This window comes from Boleophthalmus pectinirostris, unplaced genomic scaffold (assembly GCF_026225935.1).
Source record: "Boleophthalmus pectinirostris isolate CB_2022bp ecotype Guang Dong unplaced genomic scaffold, ASM2622593v1 HiC_scaffold_18, whole genome shotgun sequence".
NCBI classification, from domain to species: Eukaryota; Metazoa; Chordata; class Actinopteri; order Gobiiformes; family Gobiidae; genus Boleophthalmus; species Boleophthalmus pectinirostris.
The window spans coordinates 43,656,132-43,676,738 of NW_026571133.1; the positions used below are offsets into that span (position 1 = coordinate 43,656,132).

A 20,607-nucleotide genomic window follows, 5' to 3' on the forward strand; every position below is an offset into this window, starting at 1 on the left:
TAAACTGAGTGGTACCTGGAGGACTAATGAAGAGAGTGAAAGGAGAGAGGGGCGGGGCTAGGGGGCATAAGGAACAATGTGACTGGTGTAAAAGGCATCCACATTACAAATTCCATCCCTATAGCCAGGGATTTGTAAACAGAAACACCTGGCTGTAATCAGGGCAGTCCTGCGTGATGTCACATCGTACTTGATATCACAGCGGCCACTGGAGTTCACACACACTCATTCTTACACATTTTTGACCAGATTATTTAGCAAATTTACCTATTTTGCTGTAAAATTACCAAAAAGCACTAGCCACAGTACATAATACTATTAAAAATGCACTGTGTAACTTTAATTCGGGGTCTGTCATCTGCTTGTTTCTATAGAGATGTCATTGCTTTGCCTGGAATGTTCCACAGTGTGACATTAAATAACTCTACGTTACATTTATTCAATTACAGGTGGTTTTAGAGCTCAAAAATACCTAGAAAAACAGACATTCTGACTGTGAGCGGGTCGCCTATCCACAGATCTGACCTGGAACTTGGTCTGGTTTAGTCTCCATGGAGATAGAAAAGTTTAATGCCATACTGTGAAATATTCCAGATGAAGCAATAACATCTCCATGGGGACCAGAAAAGTTACACAATACATCTTTAAAAAAACACCATTAGTTTAGTAACAAATATTTTTGTGATTTAATGTTTCCTTTCACTCTAAAAACAGCATTGGAAATCAATTTGCAGTAGGTTGTATCTTACATACATACATATTCATCTTTATAACCTATTTGATAATTTAACATTATTTTCCAAAAAAGGCAGTTTAAGCAATAATTTAGCTCCCAGCCACATTTATATGTCAGCCATTTTGTGACATGGGCAGTACTCGGCTCCAGGGTCGACTTAAGCTTGGTTCCACATCCAGAAATGTTGGTCTTAGGAACGTTACTAATCTGGCAAAGTTTCATGCTTGTACCACAAAAGTGAACAATTGGGCACTTTTTGGTCCTTAACAGCTCCACTACTAGTCAAGGGCTTCAGTTAAAATATACTGTCATAGACGCCTTTTTGATTGCCATTTGAGTGTAAAAGCTCTGGTCCATACCTGAGGCTGCAGGCGCACGTGTAAGGGCAGAGTCTGGTTCTCGGATAGTAGAAGTCTGACACTCTTCTGGAGATCCCCTAGAGTCTTGCGCTTCCTCAGGATCTTCTGCTCTGCTACATGCTGCACACGGTCACTCTCCAGCATCTGCTTGGCCATCTCAATGCTGCACAACACGCAACAACCATCTGAGTCTGCCTCACTATCCCAGGCCCACACAACACTCAACAACATTCAGTCTGGCTTTAACATGGGGCTTTGGTACATTTAGAAGAGGGTTTAAACACTCATTAGAGAGCTTCTCTGACTTGTGTATAAAACAAATAGTTGAGTAGAACTGCATGATACTCCTGATTCAGACCTGAGGACATTAGAGGACAAAGCAAACACACCTGTAAGCAGAGGGGTTGTCTATGTCTTGGGCCACTTCCTCATGCTCCAAACCAGTCTGTGAAAATAAGTCAAGTACATTTTAGAAAGAAATATAACAATTAAAAAAAAAAGTGGCTTGGCTGAGAGTCCCCTAACCTGGGGGGAGGGCACTTTAGTGTGAGGGACATGTTGAGGCCGCTTCTCAGGAGGTAGCAGACTGAAGCTGAAGATGTTCCCATCATCTCCAGCCGTCAGGACAAACAGCTCATCATGGCTGACACGCAAGTGCCGCAGAGCGCCATAGGTGTTGTCATGGATACTCAGGTTCCAGTAGTGGTGCATGGACTCCAGGTTGTGGTCACCCGGGCTCAGCGGGTACACTCTGAGCGAGCCAGAGGTCATCCCACACAGCAGGAGGTGCTGCTCAGAACTGCAGCATGAATAGAACACTGTTCTGAACTTTAGCAGGATGTTTAAATGAGACACAAGGAAAGAGGAGACACAGCAAGGAGACAGAGGGAGAGAGAGGGGGGGAGGGGGAGGGTGAGAGGGAGAGAGGGGGTTGTACCTGAATGTGACAGAAACTATGGGGTCATGCTCTGCATTGTGGATGGGCAGGGCCTTGAAGGGCTCGTCCTGGCGCTGAGCAGGATCCTGCCCCTGATCCTCAGAGAACTCACAGTGGTACAGGAAGCCCGCATCATATCCACCCTGTCACGGAGAGGTAACACAGCACACATCACATACTACTCAGAGACCTATGGTATGCAGTGTTATCTTACATTGAGCTGAGAGTTTATCCCATATTAGTAGTCACAATATTATAATATAAATTCCCAATATGCACATTATGAAACTATGCTGTGCTATAACTGTAAAACCTCTGGAATTACAGAAGAAAAACAAAACTTATAGAACTGTACATATCTAAATCTCCCAGAATGCTGTGTGGTGTGTAATTCAAAAAATGACAATGATGGAACGTTTGCCCACCAATCCTATGGTTGGTGGTTTGATCCCCGTTTTAGTTGGTGTATTTATTTATTTCAATTTATTGGTTTATTTGACAGGAAGAGTACAATTAAACATTGCCACCAAGACTTCCACAAGTGTGAAGCTTTGACTGAGAATGCTGACGGAACCCTTTTCACTCTGTAGTTCCCACTTATTCCAAACTTTTGTCCTGACAGCTGTGTTGCTCCCTATATATGCAGTAGGAGTTTCATTCTTCTTCTTAGAAGAATGAAACTCCTATCAAATTTGGCTGGTTTACACATGTGTCTCATAACATGCACCCCCCTGACTAACTAAACAAACAATACTTTCACTAACAGTGAAAGTATTGTTTGTGTGACTGCATTACCATGGAGAGCCAGAAGCGTCCTGGCTGTGAGTAGAAGCCACAGCAGAGGGGGCTGGGGGGATTAGGCAGGTGGATGGGGGGCAGTTTTTCCTCCTCTTGTTCTTCCTCTGACTCCAACTCATAGTTTTGGGTCTGTTTGAACCACTCCTCTCGCTCTCTGCGTCTCTTTTCCTTCAGGGCCTGTCTCTGGGCCACCTCCTCTCTCTGACAAACACACAAACTATGAACTATTACACTTGTCCAAAGTACAGTATTGTATAAAGTAATAGTATAGTATAAAGTCAATCAGGTACTAATCAACACCAAAACTAGCATTGAAACTACTCATTGAACAAGTATCAATACTAAAAATGTTCATTCACAGGACAGAAAGGACCCTGTCCTGAATAGCTTTAGAATGATCTTGAGCTGTATAAGAACAAGTACATAGACATAGACTACAAGCACATAGACTAATATACACCCATGAACCACTAACGAACCTACCTGGACTGCTGAGGTATTACACAGACATAAGACCACATGGGAATATAAAAAATTGCAAAGACTTAAATGTCCTATATGATGCCAAATTGGCTCTCATGAGCTTTAAGCCATATTATAAAGCTGCTACCTCATCAATATAACAAATATACCTGGAGTTGTGTTTTGTTTCATTCACATGTTTGCATAACTGTCAGTTATTAGTCTGTCAACATCTCCAAGCAGAAAATACTCTGTTCCACCTAATGATTCCATCAAGCAGTAGTTTTCAAGTCAACAGGTACATTTTATTTTTTGTTTAGTAGAGACTGGAAACTCCAGGGCTGAAATCTTCCAAATAATTTCAGTAAAGGTGTGTGGAATTTAAAACACAGAGGACGTAGGCGGAGTTTGCGGAGGGTCAGGAGTGGCACTGCCCCCTCAGTAGCTTAAATAGGTCACGACATTGTGTCTGTAATATGGTCAATACAAATATTTACTTTTAAAAAATTTTTTTATATTTTAAATATGTCAATAAATCAAAAAGATTGTATGAAATAAATGTGAATCCTAGTCTGAACCAGGACTAAACCAGGACTGAACCAGGACTGAACGGAACCAGGTTTAAACTAGGTCTAAACCTGGACTAAACCAGGACTAAATTGGGACTAAATCAGGAATAATCTTGGACTTGAGAGAGAAAACCCCAAGCCCGCGGTGTAGGGAGTCCGTAAAGCATGATCACGGGGTGCGGAGCTCTGCGCCAGTCCGTCACCTGATGGTCTACGTGGGCGCACTTCGGGCACGTCCCGACATTCAGTCCTGGTTCAGTTCTGGTTTAGTCCTGTTTTAGTCCTGGTTAAGTCCTGGCAGCGTACCCCCATGTACCACACCCTCTCCGACCCTCATCATGTGTGATGTGCTGTGTAGCTTGGCTTTATGAGAGGCTTATGAACACTACTGTTGTATGTGTAATAGCATTATAACTATTGTGTGCAATGTCACAGACCAGTTATAATGCACAGCGGTGTGGACAGTAAAGCGATCATTTCATTTTTTGTACAGGGCAAGGTGTTTCCTTACTGTGCACATGACAATACACACTTTAAATCAGGTTAAAATGTTCGCCCCCCCAGCAGAAAAGTCAAACTACGCCTATGAGCACTTCCTGTATTACCGCATGACATCACAAGGTGGAAAAGAGTGCTTTCAATTTGACAGAAAATCTCTAAACATGCAGGGTTTCTGTGTTAAACGTGTGCATCAAACAAAACACAACAGTGAGCATTTTCTGATGAGGAAACAACATAAAATCACAGAAGGAAATAGTGTAATATGTGCCCTTTAATGTTTAAAATCACATTCTATTGTCTAAATAAAGAGTGTTTTTAATTATCATTGTGGTATCAGAATTGGTTTTGAATAATGAGACTATTCCCTAGTATTTAAATTGAGGCTGTTTTAGTGTTGTGACAACACTATGTACTATGTGTCTAACTAGTGTGACATGATTTAAACATATTAATTCAGCCAATTCAAACTTTTGAACATCTTTCCATGAATATTTTACAGTTTATTACATAGAATAATGTTTAGGTGAAAACGTGTGTTAGAACTGAATGAATGACTTTCCTGTGTGTAGGGAATGCTTGGATTTGTGTCTGCTGACAATTTGGGAGAGTGAAATCTTATAGTAAAACATGAAACATGCAGGTGCAGTGTAGGTGGTACCTGGATGCGTGACTTGATGCTTTTGAAGCAAAAGGCTTTGGTGGACAGTGTGCTCAGCTGATAAGTCTGTCTTTGCTCAGACAGCTCCAGGTCTGGACTTTGCACCTCCACTACATGCCCTGTCCCACACAGCACCAGCAGGCAGCTCTCACTCTAAGGCAGCAACACAGCAGCTCATTTAAAAACTGACAATCTAAGCCTACAAGTTTTTTACAGTGTTCATGAAACCTATGGCTAATCTAAGTGTGGATACCTGTTATATCAGTCGTTCCGTATACCTCCAGACAACGCCCCTCCTGCCCTCGCCCAGTTTAGCAGCTCTATTTGAAATGTGGTTGTGGGTGGAGTTTAGGTGTTTAGTCTCACTTTAAGGTGTCTTAGTTTTCAGCTGTAAAGTTATTGGCCTTTTTACAGCATTTAAGGGCCTTATACTGTGAAATTGTGAAGTTATTTGATCATGTGATTGTGTGATGTGGAAGAAACACAAACAACAAACACAAAATAAAAAAATATTGAATTTTTTTATAATTATCTGGTGTACAGTAGTTTTGACTAGGTTGAATTTTGAAATTTATTTTTACAAGCTACAGACCTGATTTACTATTCTTTATTGTTTGTATGTTTCATTCTACATGTAAATTAATTAATTAATCATGGCATTTATATAGCGCCTTTCAAGATACCAAAAGTGCTTTACAGTTCATTATTCATTTCACTCCACACTCAGTGGTGATAAGCTACTACTGTAGTGTAATGGGAAAATACAGTTTTGCTACTACGTGCAGTTATTTACACTTTTCATTGTGTGCTTTATATCCTGATTTAATGAGAGCTGCTCTCCTCATATTAGGGACTAACTGTCGTTGCGTATGTTTTGGGGCATCATGACCCAGCACAGGTGCAGATGTTTCCTTTCTTTTGATAATACTTGTTTAGACACTCTTATATATGTTTTGTGAGTCTGACACTAGCTCAGACAGAGTTACAACCCTGCATTGAGCACACGTGTCCTCTGCCTCTCTTTGCAAAGATATTAAATAAACTTTTATTTTTGTTGCTTCAACGGATGTCTGTTATTTAAAAAGATAATTTTCCAGGACAGTAGCCACAGCTGCCCTGTGGCAGACTGACGGAAGTGAGGCTGCCAATCTGTGCCATCGGCCCCTCCAACCATCACCATCATTCACTCACACACCACTTTCATACTAGGCAAAAATAAATCTCATTCAGAGATGTGTGGTGCATGTGGAAGACTCACGTGGGTGCGTGGAGACCACTCCAGAGCCTGCACAGGGCCTGGTACGCGCACAAAGCCCAGGGGCCGATACTTCTCCCCCACACTGAAGAAGAACACTGTGCAGTCTGAGCTCTGCAAACAACAAGGGACTACTGCAAAACTGTGGCATTTCACTCAAACACAGTTTGACACAGAAAGTACATGCACAATAAAAGTGCACACAAAAGTGAAGAAGTCCAGCACAAGACTGCAGGGTGTAAGATGTTCACAGTGTACAGAAACATCTGTGCAGAGTATGAATTGAAAACCACAAGATCAAAGTAGTGGAGAACGTCGTCCAGTTAAAGACAGAATAGTGAGTCTAATATTTAACATAATAAATGTCCATTTAGTTCTATGCAGACTGCCTTATATTACCTAAATAGTTGTATGTTTAACTGTTTGCTGTGCTGCTGTGTGCTTGACTCACTGCAGTGGCGAGCATGTCTGCGTTGTGGTCATAGGCTACAGCGCTCACACTCGTGCTGTGGGGTTTGAAGGCCTGTCGGAGGTGCAGCTCAGCCTCTCCTCTGCGGTTGCGTCGTGGGATCATCTGCAGCCTCTCAGGGTCAAACACATCTAGGAGACGCACCACTCCATCCTCAAAGCCCACAACGAGCAGACCCCTGCCCCGCTCCACCTGCAAGGGCACACCACCAATCATGCCATGGTCATTTAATTCATTACAATATCTTGTCACAGTTTTCTGTAGTGTGATTTCTAAGTAAAACTAAAACGTAAATGACTATGACTAAACATATGACTAAATATACAGACATTTTTGGTTGATATGACTAAACAAAACATAAACTAAACTGAATGAACGAAAGAAACTACTGCCACTTCCATCCATACCCAAACTCAATGTCCCAGGAAGCATCACTATACAATTTATCAAAGTAAAAAAAAAAAATGTAGTTGACTAAAAACCATCATGGATGAATTAGTACAACATTTCCATTAAATAAAACTAGACTAACTAACTAAAAAGAATTATTTAAAATCTATACACAAAAACTGGATTAAAATCTCGAGTCAAAGTTAACAGTGAACATCCTATGCTAATACCCAACTACAACATTAAAAAGGCTAGAGAACTCTAAAAACCCTACATTTCATACTAGATTAGACCCACTTATATGGTGTTTTAGACCATTTGTTTAGCTCTGGTTTACTGCTTACTTGCTTTGAGTGGGTTTATGGATTTTCATAGCCATGTGCCGTTGATTACTCCCGCATGAGTGGCACAGGTAGGCGCTCACAAATGTACACAAACGTTCTTCTCGTCATACAAAAATTGTTAATGAACTCTGTGTCACTGAAGCGAAGCACTTCGCTATCCCACCACTCTTGCTGTGACTGCCCCACAAAACACCATGGCCAAAAACCTCGTTCTTTTCCTTCTCAGTCTCCTCCTTACAACAAGTAAGTTGTTCATGTTCTGGCTCCGGTACGAAAGGAACTTAAAGTGTTCAATGCTGTGTCCATGTTTGGACAACTTCTGTAAACACAGAGCACGCTCACTACGGTTGACGTTGTCATGTCCTCTAGTGCTTATGCGGGACACTTTTGGGCCGTTTAATGTTCACACTGGAGATTACAAGTCGCATTTAATTGGAAATGTGAACGACCTCGCAAAAACATTGGATTTCACAAAAAAAATCCAAACTAAGCATTAAGCTCTGCAGTCTGAACGTAGCCTAAGACTATATCCAATCACGATATCACTTGGTTCCCATGCACTAGGGTTACCATAGCAATAAATGTGTCAGTCAAAGCAGGCTGGGTGAGGGTGGGTGAGTAGAGGGGACTGACCTGTGGTGGGGCCCAGCACAGAGCTGTCCCTCCCTGGTTAAAGCGATTGGTCGTCAGCTCCTTCTTGGACAGGAAGTCAAAAACTCGGACTGAACCTGTAGAGCAAACTGGCTCTGTCAGAACCTAGCACCCCAGGGAGCTTCATCACTATAATGATGTGTTCATCGTCCTTCACTCAGATGGGGACAGGAGCATGTATATGTCCATCTACCACATGGTATATCCATAAGCATCAGGCTTATGAGCTGTTCTCTCTCTCCACTGGCCTGTAGAGTTTCAAGTCCATCCATCCATTTTCTTCCACTTAGCTTTCTACGCTATCTAGAGTCTTTTTCATGGGCACATATACAGCATGTGTGCAGAGAGAGTACTGGCTTTGGCCAAACCTCTTTGACTGTCTGGACTAAGCAGACTAAACAGAGCTTTTACAGTGGGTGCTCCTAAAATGTGGAACTCTACCTCCCCTGAACATAAGCCTCTGTCCAGAAATTCAAATCACTGCTTTGCCCTAGATTTAAATTCAAGCTGAGCTATAGAGATCTTTATGACATTTATAGCCATCCAAATATTTACTTTAGAAGTAGCTCAACATTTGTATTGTAGTAGTGAACTGTTTTAGCCTCTAAGTGTATTATTCATACATTTATTCAAAGACAGACTCACGTCCCAGCGCGGTGGTGGCCATCAGGTGGCTACTCCGGGACACGTCCATGCCCTGAATGGCTCCACAGTGGAATTGGAACAGGCACTCTGGGTCTGGGGTCTGCACACAGCCACACATCTGAAGCTTAAGACTCCAACCAACATATTTAAAGACTCAGATTCTAAGAACCAATGACATTTGACTGAGTTATACTGTCTGGCAGGCCTAATGCAATGATCAAAATGCTATTGTACTGTGCTGTAGTTTCTCAGACCTGGGTTTGAATTTAAATAGAAAGGAGAGAGGAGAGGATGCAGATACCGTGTGGGTGAAGGACAGATCCAGTTTCCAGATGGCTCCCATGGCATCCTGCGCACACAACAATAACCTCATTGGTTTTTATATAAGTGTACGAAACAGCAGAGCAAGCATTCAAATTTTTGATGAACCTAGTTGAGAGAAAAGCTCTGAATTTATTCCCATATATGCCTGAGCAGTAAAGTGCTTCTGTGTAGTTCTGCTCAAATAGGCACATTCATATCAGTCAGCATCGCAATGTTAGTTTTGGTTCATTTTTGGTGCTTCACATTTGGCTTTGACCCAAACCACAATGTTGGTCTGTGATTTGTCAATTTCTCCTACCCACTGGTACTGGTGGCCTGAGTCTGAATGCAGCAGCAGATGGATTCTGGTGAGTTTAAACCCAGTGAACAAAGTTTAAACACACAATGAATTCTTTGTAACATGCTCCACATTCGGTTATGTTTAGTTTACTGACATGAGTTCCTGTTTTTGTGCAGGAGTTTTATGTTACATGGTTTCACCAACTCTTTTTACATTTTTATTGTTTGTGCAGATATCTTGAATGTGATGCTAATGTGTGTAAAAGGCAGCAGAGGGCTCAGTGAGTGTGTGCTGGTGGACAGACCTGGGCGTACCAGATGAAGGAATCGTGATGTCCACTGCGAACCATAGAGCTCAGACTGACATTGTGGCCCAACACCAGCTCGTTCATGGGCTCCAGCTCAAAGCGGCTGCCTTCGTCCTGGCTGTCTGCATCGTCAATGGTCTCAAGGTACCAGCCCTGAGCACAGCACACATTACAGTGACACAATCAATATACTTGGCTTTCCCAGTATCATGGAATGAAATCTGGACTAAACTGGTCTAAACAAATATTTTTCCTGAGTCTTACCAAGCCTGATCCCATATAAACTTAAAGCCAGAGCCAGACCACAATCACTCCCACCACATTGAACATGGTGGGTGATATGTGTGGCCATACCGGCTTTTCAAAGCCTGATCCCCTCAGATTTGAATTTAATTTGAATTTATTTGTTTGGAGGATAAGCCCTTGAGATGTGTCACCATCTCATTTTCAAGGGGGTCTCAGAAGCTAAGCTGGGCCGGGCCTGCTTAGTACTTGGATGGGAGACCACTGGGAAAATCAGGTGCCACAGGGGGGCGCCAGTCGTAAAAACTGTTGTTGTGTCCTAAGGCAAGGCACTTCACCCTCATTGCCTAGTATGAAAGTGGTGTTGGTGGTAGATGGAGAGGCCAGTGGTGCAGATTGGCAGCCTCCCTTCTGTCAGTCTGCCCCAGGGCAGCTGTGGCTACAATAGTAGCTTATCACCACTGGGTATGGAGTGAATGAATAATTCTCTGTAAAGCGTCTTTGAATGTCCAAAAAAGTGCTATATAAAACTGATGGATTATTATTAAATGCCTTCCCTGCTCCAGTAATCTATAAATCAGCGGTGCCAAACTCATTTTGGTCGGGGGGCCTTATTCAACCCACTTTGACCCCAAAGGGGCTGGATCAGAAAACTTAGATTCAATTCAAACTATTATATTTTATATGAGTTAAAGTTCTCACAAAGCTCAACCATGAAGAAGTATTGTGACTGAACAGAAGAATAAGAGCTCTCTATCATCGAAGCCACACCAGATAGCGTTACTGCTGGTAGAGTAGACTGCCCAATCACAAAGGGAGAGCAGGCTTTAGTGCTACTAAGGCACATGCTGTATAAGAAGAATTACCTGGATGACAATACACTGGGCTCACAGCAGTCCCACTTCCACACACACAGCACAGACACAGTTACCCGCACTGCTCCATCAGCTCCTATGGTCAACAGCTGGCCCTCCTCCATGGCAAAGGGCAGGGAGGTCCCAGTGTGGCAGGTGCGACCCTCTTTACGGCAGATCTCCACCTTTATGGAGTTACCATTCCACAGCAGTAGGTTCCCCCAATCTGAACCCGACACCACCTGCAGAAGGAGCACACATGAACCATTGATATTTCCAAAACATTCAGTCTACAAACATCATAAACATATGTGTATTATTTCTTAGAGACTGGCTTCATTGATCTGCCATATAATTCTTAAAGCCACTTTCAATTGACAACAGTTTGTGTTCAAATAACTCCACTACTTTTTTAAGCTATCTCAAATATAATTTTTGCAAATAGAGAAGACAGTTTGTGGCACTTTTGGTTTTATGTGTTTTGAGCTGGTAGCTATAGAATTGTGATTATTATAATTGAGTAACCAGTTCATATGGACATAAATACATATACATATACAGTGTTGGGAAGGTTACTTTTAAAATGTATTCTCCTACAGATTGATTTAGTCCTGTTAAATCCTGTTTTAGTCCTGATTTAGTCCTGGTTTAGCTCTAGTTTAGGCCTGGTTTTAGTCCTGGTTTCAATCTAGTTTAGACCTGGTTTTATTCCTGGTTTAGATCCAGTTTAGACCTGGTTTAGCTCTAGTTTAGACCTGGTTTTAGTCCTGATTTAGTCCTGGTTTACACCTGGTTTAGTTTCCAGCAATGAGTGGAATTACCAAAAAAATTAAATAAATAAATAAATAAAATTAAATTAAAATAATGTGAAAACAGGAAATTACCACCATGTAATCCATTTATTTCAACAAAGTAACTGTAATCCAATTACCACTCACTGAAACAGTAACTGTAACTGAATACAGTTACTCATAATTTGTACTCTGATTACGTAACTCCAGTACATGTAATCTGTTACTCCCCAACACTGTACATATATGTTAAAAGGGCACTTTGTAGGTAAATCAAAAGCCATAAATAAATCATCTACTTCTAAAGAGAATGCCATGCACATATATCTATTGTGTAAAATGATTCATGTTCATTTTTGTATAAACTTATGAAAGGTAGCTAAACGTCATAGACAGCGGTACCTTCCCATCTGGTAGAACCACGTAGCTCTCAATATCAGTGGCTGTGGTCTTTCCAAAATGTCCCATGAGGCCTTGGAGTTTGAGGCCCGTGAATGAGCTGGCCATCTTCCAGAACCTGAGATAGACACAGGAACAGGTACTCAGATGGCACCTTGATTTTGATCTATTCTAACAACTTATAAAACTGTATTTTTCAGAATTTATCTCTGCATTATGCTTTATACACTACACTGCATTCGTTAGGACAAGCCAAACATGTCTATCCAGTGCTCACAGAAATGGTACTGTCCGGAAAGATGCTTGGCTATATGGATGAAAAGCATCAGACAATGGAACCAGCTTTAGTTTGAAAAATATCTGTAAACATTCAGAATTTAGCTAGAAACATAAAAGACATCACTGATAATTAACTGTGATAATCAACTGTGTCAACAGCAGTGACATCAGAATCTGTCTGATCGTTATCAACATAACCAAGAGGAGGGAAACATACACTGGTGATAGCATAAAACCCCCTCTTTAAGTAGTATTTTATTAAGGGGGCATTAAAATCACCTCAACTGTATGTAGCTTATGTTATCATGTTGTTCCCTCATCAAAAATATGTCTGATGAGGTCTTATAAAGTCACCCATGCATGTGTGCATAAATTAGTCATCTCTCCCGAGCCCTATTTGAACCCTCCTTTTGACCCCTCCCTGCTCAGCCCTCCCCTCGTAAAATATTGAGCGGCAGAGAAACAGAAAAAGCATCAAAAACAAAATGGAACTAATCAAAATTTTTAATATGTTGTTTTTGGCTATTAAAATGTCACGCATCATGTTTTTTAAAAAAATTTGAAAAAATTACCAGCTGGTCCCCTACTATCATGTACCAACCCTGTGAAATTTTTGTCATTTTCGATCAATACTTTTTAAGTTACAGCTCATTCAGTGAAGGGAGTATGTGTCAATTTATGGGCCCAAAATGCACGTCATTTTTTCTCGGCCCTTTTCACAGGTCGATATGTCCATAAGTATCACACATACAGGGCTGAAATTTTGTAGGCTTGTACTCCTCTACTCTGTGTTCAAATAACATCTATTGAAAGTTTGGTATCTCAACTCATTGCCATTTTATATGAACTTAAAAAAAAAAAAAAAAAAAAACTTGTTCATTTCCGTGGCGTACCATTTTTTGCACCTTTTTAAACCCATTTGTAGGTGTCAGAGACCCGTGAATTTTTTTGAAAATCAAGATTTGTACTAGGACTGTTAAAAAAAATCACCAAATGTTGAAAATTTGAAATAGGTTATGTGTGAGGGTCCTGTTAAAAACAAGAAAAAGCAACATGGTCCAAATTTCACAAGTAATTTATGGCATGTGGGTCGTGATGAAAAAAAATTGGAATAATTTTTTTCTTGAAAGACCAGAAAAAGACCTTTCATATGGCACCAAACATGTATTTTATGAAGCTCCTTCAACTTTTAATTGTATCTTGAACATTCACATTTGACACAATGACACAAGTCTACAGTGACCATGTACTATGTTTTATTCCAGCAGCTAAAGCTCCAAAACATGAAGAATGAACAAGAATGAATCAACAGGATGTGTTACAACTTATCTAAAAACCCAGAACACAGAACATGTATGTCTTATTCGTCATCAGTATCGGTAGGCACATCTAAATAAACACGCAGTCGGTCCCGAAGCTTTTGGATTTTCTGGCGGTCACGGCCGCATGGACAGTCCCCACAAGCTTGACCACCAGAATTCTCCTCAAACTGTGGAGGCTTTTTCATCCCTGGTGGACTGGTTTTAGATGGTTCAGTTGACCATGTTGACTGGGGTGTGACTTTGTAACTTCAATCAGGAGCTTTGTCATCTGTGCACTACATTAATTTATTGGGAGTATTCTCTTGTTCCAATGGTGATCCAAACATGTACTGGCTCAAACAACACCTTCAAAACAAATGTGCATTTGGAACTATATAGGTTCACCCCGGAATAAAGATGAATATAATTTGTTATATGTGATAAATTCCCACAAATCCTGCAGTTTCCCTTAAATGGACAACCTTAACACTTTCCATTTAAGGCTCCATAAGACTTTCTTTACCTGCTCAGGTGATCTGAACATGATAGGGAACTGTGTCCTCACTTGGCTGCTTCCAGATGTTTGCGCACCAAAATCTATTGTAACGTTTGCATAGTCTTGAATATCAATCTGCCATCCACAACTAACAGAAGACAATGTCATATTGTTGAACATGTTTGTTTCTTTAATATGAGAATAATCTCCAGCTGTTTTCTTGGATGTCAGATAACTTGTCAGAGATACCTTGTCACATTAAAATTATTATCAAACCATTTGATTCAGTCTTTAAATGTTTAGTGACGTTAGCTGCTGGAATAAAACATAGTACATGATCACTGTATACTCATGTCATTGTGTCTTGCACTATGACTGAAACCTCAAATGTGAATGTTCAAGATACAATTAAAAATTGAAGGAGCTTCATAAAATACATATGTTTGGTGCCATATGAAAGATCATATGGTCTTTCAAGAAAAAATTATTCCAGTTTATTTTTTCATCACGACCCACATGCCATAAATTACATGTGAAAATCAGACCATGTTGCGTTTTCTTGTTTTTAACAGGACCCTTACACATAACCCATTTAAAATTTTCAACATTTGGTAAGTTTTTTTTAACAGTCCTAGTACATATCTTGATTCTCAAAAAAATTCACAGGTCTCTGACACCTACAAATGGGTTTAAAAAGGTGCTAAAAAATGGTACGCCACGGAAATGAACTATTTTTTATTTTTATTTTTTTAAGTTAATATAAAATGACAATGAGTTGAGATACCAAACTTTCAATAGATGTTATTTGAACACAGAGTAGAGGAGTACAAGCCTACAAAATTTCAGCCCTCTATGTGTGATACATACAGAGATATCGACCTGTGAAAAGGGCCGAGAAAAAATTACGTGAATTTTGGGCCCGTAAATTGACACATACTCCCCTCACTAAATGAGCTGTAACTTAAAAAGTATTGATCGAAAATCACTACAACTTCACAGGGTTGGTACATGATAGTAAAGGACTATTTGGTCATTTTTTCAAAATTTTTTGAGACCGAAGTGCGTGGGCCATTTGTTGAAATGTCATGGAATGACCCAAATGCCTTCTGATCATATTGGTGCTGGTACAAAGTTAGTGTGTAATGTCAAAGCGTGTGGTGGTGGATGGAGATGAGGAGGACTGACTTGATGTGTCCCGAGCCGCAGGAGGTGAGCTGTCCTGGGTTGTGAGGGGAGAAGCTGACCCTGTACACGTCCTGGGACACAGCCTTACAGCTCAGCATCACGTCCTCCTGCCTCCAGTCCCACAGGGTCAACATGTAGTCCGGGGACGCGCCCACACTGGCCAGCAGCTCTCCATCTGCACTCCAGTCCAGGTGACAGTAGGCCTGTTCAGTCCCGCCTGCACAGCACATGGACACATTTGGTGCAAAGTGTAACAATCATGCACAATCACACACATTCTTTTGATTCAACATCTACTAGTAAAATGAATTAACAGTTATTTGGCCAAATAAAATTACATGGCTCATTAAAGAAGGGGTATTATGCAAAAATTGACTTTTTGGAGCTTTCTACAATGTTATAACATTGTTCCCTCATCAAAAACATTCCTGAAGAGTTTTAGATGTCATCTATGCATGTTTGAGTCTCTACTGGGCTCTCCTTGGAACCCTCCTTATAGATAGCAGTATGATTCTATCCAAGACTTGGCCCACAAGCCTACATAACTCATGATCTCATACAACAATTTTTCATAAATATACAAAAGCATGATACAAAACAATACACTACACCTTCACAAACCTGATGCAATGTGCAATAGTTTAATTAGTGTATATGCACACTGATGGAGGGACCTGTGTTGTGTGTTATGTGTAATACCTCCTCCTTAAAGAGTTCATTTTTATTTAACACTGAGTTTGGTCCACCCAAGCAAAATTTGAATGTTCAATAATAATGTGTTCACAGTAAGCTTACCTCTCAGGATGCGATAAGGCCTTAAGGAAGGGTATTCGTAAATGATAATATCTGGGTGGTTTCCTTTTTCTCCCACAGCAAAGTACTGCTTGTTTGGATGAGTCTAAAACAAAGATGTAAAGGAGAAAGAATATTATAAACCTGGCATGAATTGTCTGTCACTCCAGAACACATCTCCAGCTTGACCTGCTTCAGTCCTATTTCAGTCCTGGCTCAGTCTAATAAAATGAAATGAAATGAAATGAGGACATTGTGAGGACCTGTGAATGTTGGTTCATCGTTTGATTCATTACATTTTCTAACTTTCTATTGGGTAAAAGAACTATTTTTTGAAGTCCTATGAAACAACTGTAGTTGTGATCTTGGGCTCTAGAATATAAATGACATTGACCTTTGACCATATAGTCACACATCACTGAGGCCAGCACAGAGCTCCTCCTCCAGTCAAGTCATGGAGTCATAATTTTTCAAGAAGTCATAATTTTGACAACCAATTAAATTAGTTTTGAGGATGACTACTGTATAATAATAATAATGTGATTTTAAACATTAAATGGTCTTATATCTGTTTAATCCCTCAGTGGTTCAAGTAGGATCCATAATGGTCCATAATAGGTGTATATTAGCCTATGTGCTCTTGTTCTGATACAACTTGTGATCATTCTAAAGCTATTCAGGAAAGATTTCTGTCCTGTGAATGTGACTTTTTTAGTATCAATACCTGCTCATCTAGATTCAATCTACTATATCTAGTTATTACTTTGAGTATTGATTAGCATCTGAGTTTTGATAATTTGACAACCCTATTAGGGCTGCGCCTTTTCATTTTGTTTTACATTGATAAGAACCAAGTGTTGGAAGTGTTGTCCTTACAGTGATGGCTCCAATGCCTCCTCCCCCGCTGGAGCGCAGGTACCTTTGCTGCCTGGAGATCAGGTCTTGCAGAACCAGGATGTTCCCTGCCACATACACCAATGTCTGCTCGTCCAACAGCTGCAGGTTACATCTGCGCTTACAGTCATAGCCAAATGAGTGACTGCACACTATGTCAAGGACCCAGATACATGATGTATGTCAATATAGAACTGTGCAACAAGAAGGGGAAACAGAGGAGGAGGAGGAGGAGGAGGAGGAGAGAGGAGGAGGACCTGAGGAGGAGAAGAGATGAGAATCAGAGGAGGAGGTGAGGAGGAGGAGAAGAGATAGAGGAAAGAGGAGGAGGAGCAGAGCAGGAGAGGAGAAGGAGAGAGGAGGAGGAGCTGAGAGGAAGAAAGGATGTTGTGTGAAAATTCTGAAGGATACGACAGGTGCAGCAGGTTGATAGGGATTCCAGACTCTGGGCTGATGGAAGCCTTGGACTCCAGCTCGACATAGTCATAGAACATGTCCACCGGGAGCTGCTTCCCTGCAGCCTCCTCCACCTCAACAACCTGCTGGGTTTGCTGCTCTTCTAAAACAGCAAGGTAGACAATTTACTGTGGATGAAGCAATATATCGCAAACATATTGATATTTCAGTGTAGGCTGACGTAATCGGTATGGCAAGAAAATAAATATATCTAAAGGACTTCAGCCTTCTGAAAAAGTACAGCCTGATCTGTCTGTTGTAAATTCCTTAAAGGAACTGTTTATTTGATCAGACACTTGCAGGCAGCTCAGGGGTCCTTAGCATCATAGTAACAGTGTTACCGTGGTGCTTCTGGCCTAACTGCTGCTGCCGTAGTTTGTCCTATTTTGTCTGTGTCTGTGACAGAGATACCAGCTTAATAAATAGAAGACAGGACATTAAAAGCTCCAAAATATGTTCTAGTGTCCATTTCTACTCTTTGACCGGAGTATTGTATGGATGAAGTGTCCCAGTACACAGTCTACAGCCAGTCTTCACCCAAGTATTAAAATGGACACCAGAAGAGCAACAGACAGAGGAGCAACAAGATGGTCACAACTGCTTCCTATGCCCCTCCAGATCAACCAGGTCAGGCTTCCTTATTCCTTCCTGCCTTATACTGCCACTCATCAGGATGAGAGCATAAGAGCCAGCATTCCCCAGTTGCAGTCACTTTACGTACAGACTGAGTCTGCAACAAATGATAGCCAGCTACATACAGCGCTCGGGTTCTCTCGCTTTCCATCCTCAGCTGCAGTCGATAAAGTCAAAGAGTGGAACACAGCACCCCAATTAAGCACTCATCACAGCTTTCCAGTGGTGTGTGGAGGATCCTCATCACCTGGCCCAAGTGGATACAGCATCCAAAACCAGTTATACCATGCTGCCTATATGGTTCAGCCAGTTAACCGTCTAATACATGAGCAGCTGCCTACTATGCTGCCAGCTACAGCACCTTCTTTGTCATGTACAACCAAACCAAGCCTTTGCAGTAACAAATGTGATTATGCCACACATCTCGACGACAGCCTTCTACCAGCCTACCTATGGGGTGATACAACTTGTTCCTGCCACAGTGAGCATGGAGCATGGTGGCACCACAGCGTCTATGCCAGTCCAGTACCAGGCCACATCAGTTGGCCCAGCTTTTCCAGTGCAACGACCTATGCCAGTTGTAACAGCACCAGTATATCAGCCCCAAGCTCCACTCACACCATTCCAAAATCTACAGTCAACCACAGCATCACCACCAGTTGCTGTACACTCGTCCTGCTCTGTCCTTACAGCCTCTGCACCGACCTCCACAAGCTCCAACTGCACTGCCAGTGTACCAGCAACAGATCACTGAGCCAAGTCAGCCTCCACAACTTGCTCCACAACCTGAGCCACCCACTTCCCTGCAGCCCAAGTACCAGTTGGTGACTTCTACACCTAACCCATCTTCACAGGGACATGATATCCAGCAGCACCAGTCTGCACAGCAGCAGTCTCCATCTCGCTTTCCTTCTCCCGATCTTCCGGTTCCTGTGCCTGAGCAAGAAAAGCTGATTTGTGATGGCAGGAGTCAAATCATCTTTGACTCATCAGTACTAGATGACCTTGTCCAGCAGGTCGAACATCTGGAACAAGACATTAGGAACACTGATGAGGCCACAGCTGAGGGAATTCAGGAGGGGGACAATCCTTTACATCATTCTGACAATACAGTGCCACACAACAACACTACCCCTTAAGTGGTCCTGCCCTCTGTCCGCAACACAGAGCAGGCACTCCCAACCCAGCATGTCGACAATCTGCCTTCGCTCTGCAGCCTACACAAAGAAGGCTATTCTGCAGATACCAAAGAGACTTTAGAGCTTAGACAGAGCAAAGCCCCACTGAAACAGGACCACCAGCTTCGTGGCAGGCTTCTCACTGCACAACTCTCAGGAGAAATTGGTCAAAGCTATCCACCTGATGACCAACACGGTCATCACAATCATCGACCCCCAGCTTCCGAGAGCCCAGCAGACCACCATAAAGGTGATCCAGAGCAATAACAGCTGTGTCCAAAAGACTTTCCTGCAACCAGTAGCACGCCTAGTGCAACTGTCTGCCATTCCTGATGATGTGATAACTCCTCTACATGGACAATAGTTGCACCTTAGGGAATTTAGCTAGTTTTACATAATAGCTGTACTATTATGGGGCAGCTATTGTAAATTCCTTAAGGGAACTGCTTATTTGATCAGGCAATTGCAGGCAGCTCAGGGGTCCTTAGCATCATAGTAACAGTGTTACCGTGATGCTTCTGGCCTAACTGCTGGTGCCTTAGTTTGTCCTGTTTGTGTCTGTGTTTGTGACAGAGATACCAGCTTAATAAATAGAAGACAGCACATTAAAAGCTCCAAAATACGTTCTAGTGTCCGTTTCTACTCTCTGACCGGAGTATTGTATGGATGAAGTGTCCCAGTACACAGTCTACAGTCCTCCCCCTAGCTATCTTCAACACTGTCCCTTTCTGTAGAGTAGGTATGTTCATTCACAGAGGTGATAACATATAAACCCTGCCTATTTAGGCTGCATTCTCTCAATGTGAAAGCACTGTTCCACTGTGTGATGTCATGTGGTAAAACAGGAAGTGCTCCACTGTTTTTTTAACCTCCACACGCTTTCACTAGAATAATTTGGATAATTTCAGAGACTTGGGTTGGTCTTGGTTCTTTGCTAAGTTTTAGTTTGACTACTAAAATGAGCATGAGTATTTGTTTGTATTTAACCAAACTTATTTTACCAAAAAGTCCTAACAAAATACTTTGTTAATATTTACTAACCTTTTAACGTATATTTTTTGCACTCTGCCCACCTGTGTTACTTGACCGCAGTAGATTCCAGTGATCTTACCCGGGGCTGGTTCATCCTCCGTGTGAGTTTCGTCCATGTTTCAATCTTCTATCCGCTCAGCAGAGGTACTCTTTAACCAAAATGACCCGGCCTGCAGCCTCCTAACAAACTATCTTAATTAGTACAAGTACAGTAAAGGCATTTTGACCAGACTGAAACGTTTGCTATAAACTGCACCTGTAAGTTTGGAGATTCGATGCGTTGCTATGCGACAGGTCTCTCTTGTCGCAAAGCCTGCTGGGTAATGTAGTTCTGTCACATTTGTGAAGAAATGGCTAATCTGTTTGTCTGGCAAAGAGAGTTAAAGTAA

The 20,607-nt window shown here is 41.6% G+C and overlaps 1 protein-coding gene across 1 annotated transcript in view; it reads right to left on the reverse strand.

The window, feature by feature from the left end:
- The window catches only part of LOC110172426 (cilia- and flagella-associated protein 44), a 40,398-nt gene extending 19,841 nt beyond the window's left edge, over positions 1-20,557 (reverse strand). The window contains exons 1-20 of the mRNA XM_055153215.1: positions 20,475-20,557; positions 20,298-20,398; positions 17,331-17,478; positions 16,902-17,064; positions 16,029-16,131; positions 15,234-15,450; positions 11,976-12,090; positions 10,860-11,024; positions 9,683-9,838; positions 9,076-9,123; positions 8,775-8,874; positions 8,112-8,206; positions 6,727-6,936; positions 6,279-6,389; positions 5,021-5,173; positions 2,828-3,031; positions 2,033-2,175; positions 1,621-1,894; positions 1,485-1,540; positions 1,096-1,258 (exon numbers count right to left, since the gene is read on the reverse strand). Coding sequence (XP_055009190.1) covers positions 1,096-1,258; positions 1,485-1,540; positions 1,621-1,894; positions 2,033-2,175; positions 2,828-3,031; positions 5,021-5,173; positions 6,279-6,389; positions 6,727-6,936; positions 8,112-8,206; positions 8,775-8,874; positions 9,076-9,123; positions 9,683-9,838; positions 10,860-11,024; positions 11,976-12,090; positions 15,234-15,450; positions 16,029-16,131; positions 16,902-17,064; positions 17,331-17,478; positions 20,298-20,334 — 2,661 coding nt within the window. The 5' untranslated portion in view covers positions 20,335-20,398; positions 20,475-20,557. The remainder of the gene's footprint in view (positions 1-1,095; positions 1,259-1,484; positions 1,541-1,620; positions 1,895-2,032; positions 2,176-2,827; positions 3,032-5,020; positions 5,174-6,278; positions 6,390-6,726; positions 6,937-8,111; positions 8,207-8,774; positions 8,875-9,075; positions 9,124-9,682; positions 9,839-10,859; positions 11,025-11,975; positions 12,091-15,233; positions 15,451-16,028; positions 16,132-16,901; positions 17,065-17,330; positions 17,479-20,297; positions 20,399-20,474) is intronic.
- Between the last annotated feature and the right edge of the window lie 50 nt (positions 20,558-20,607).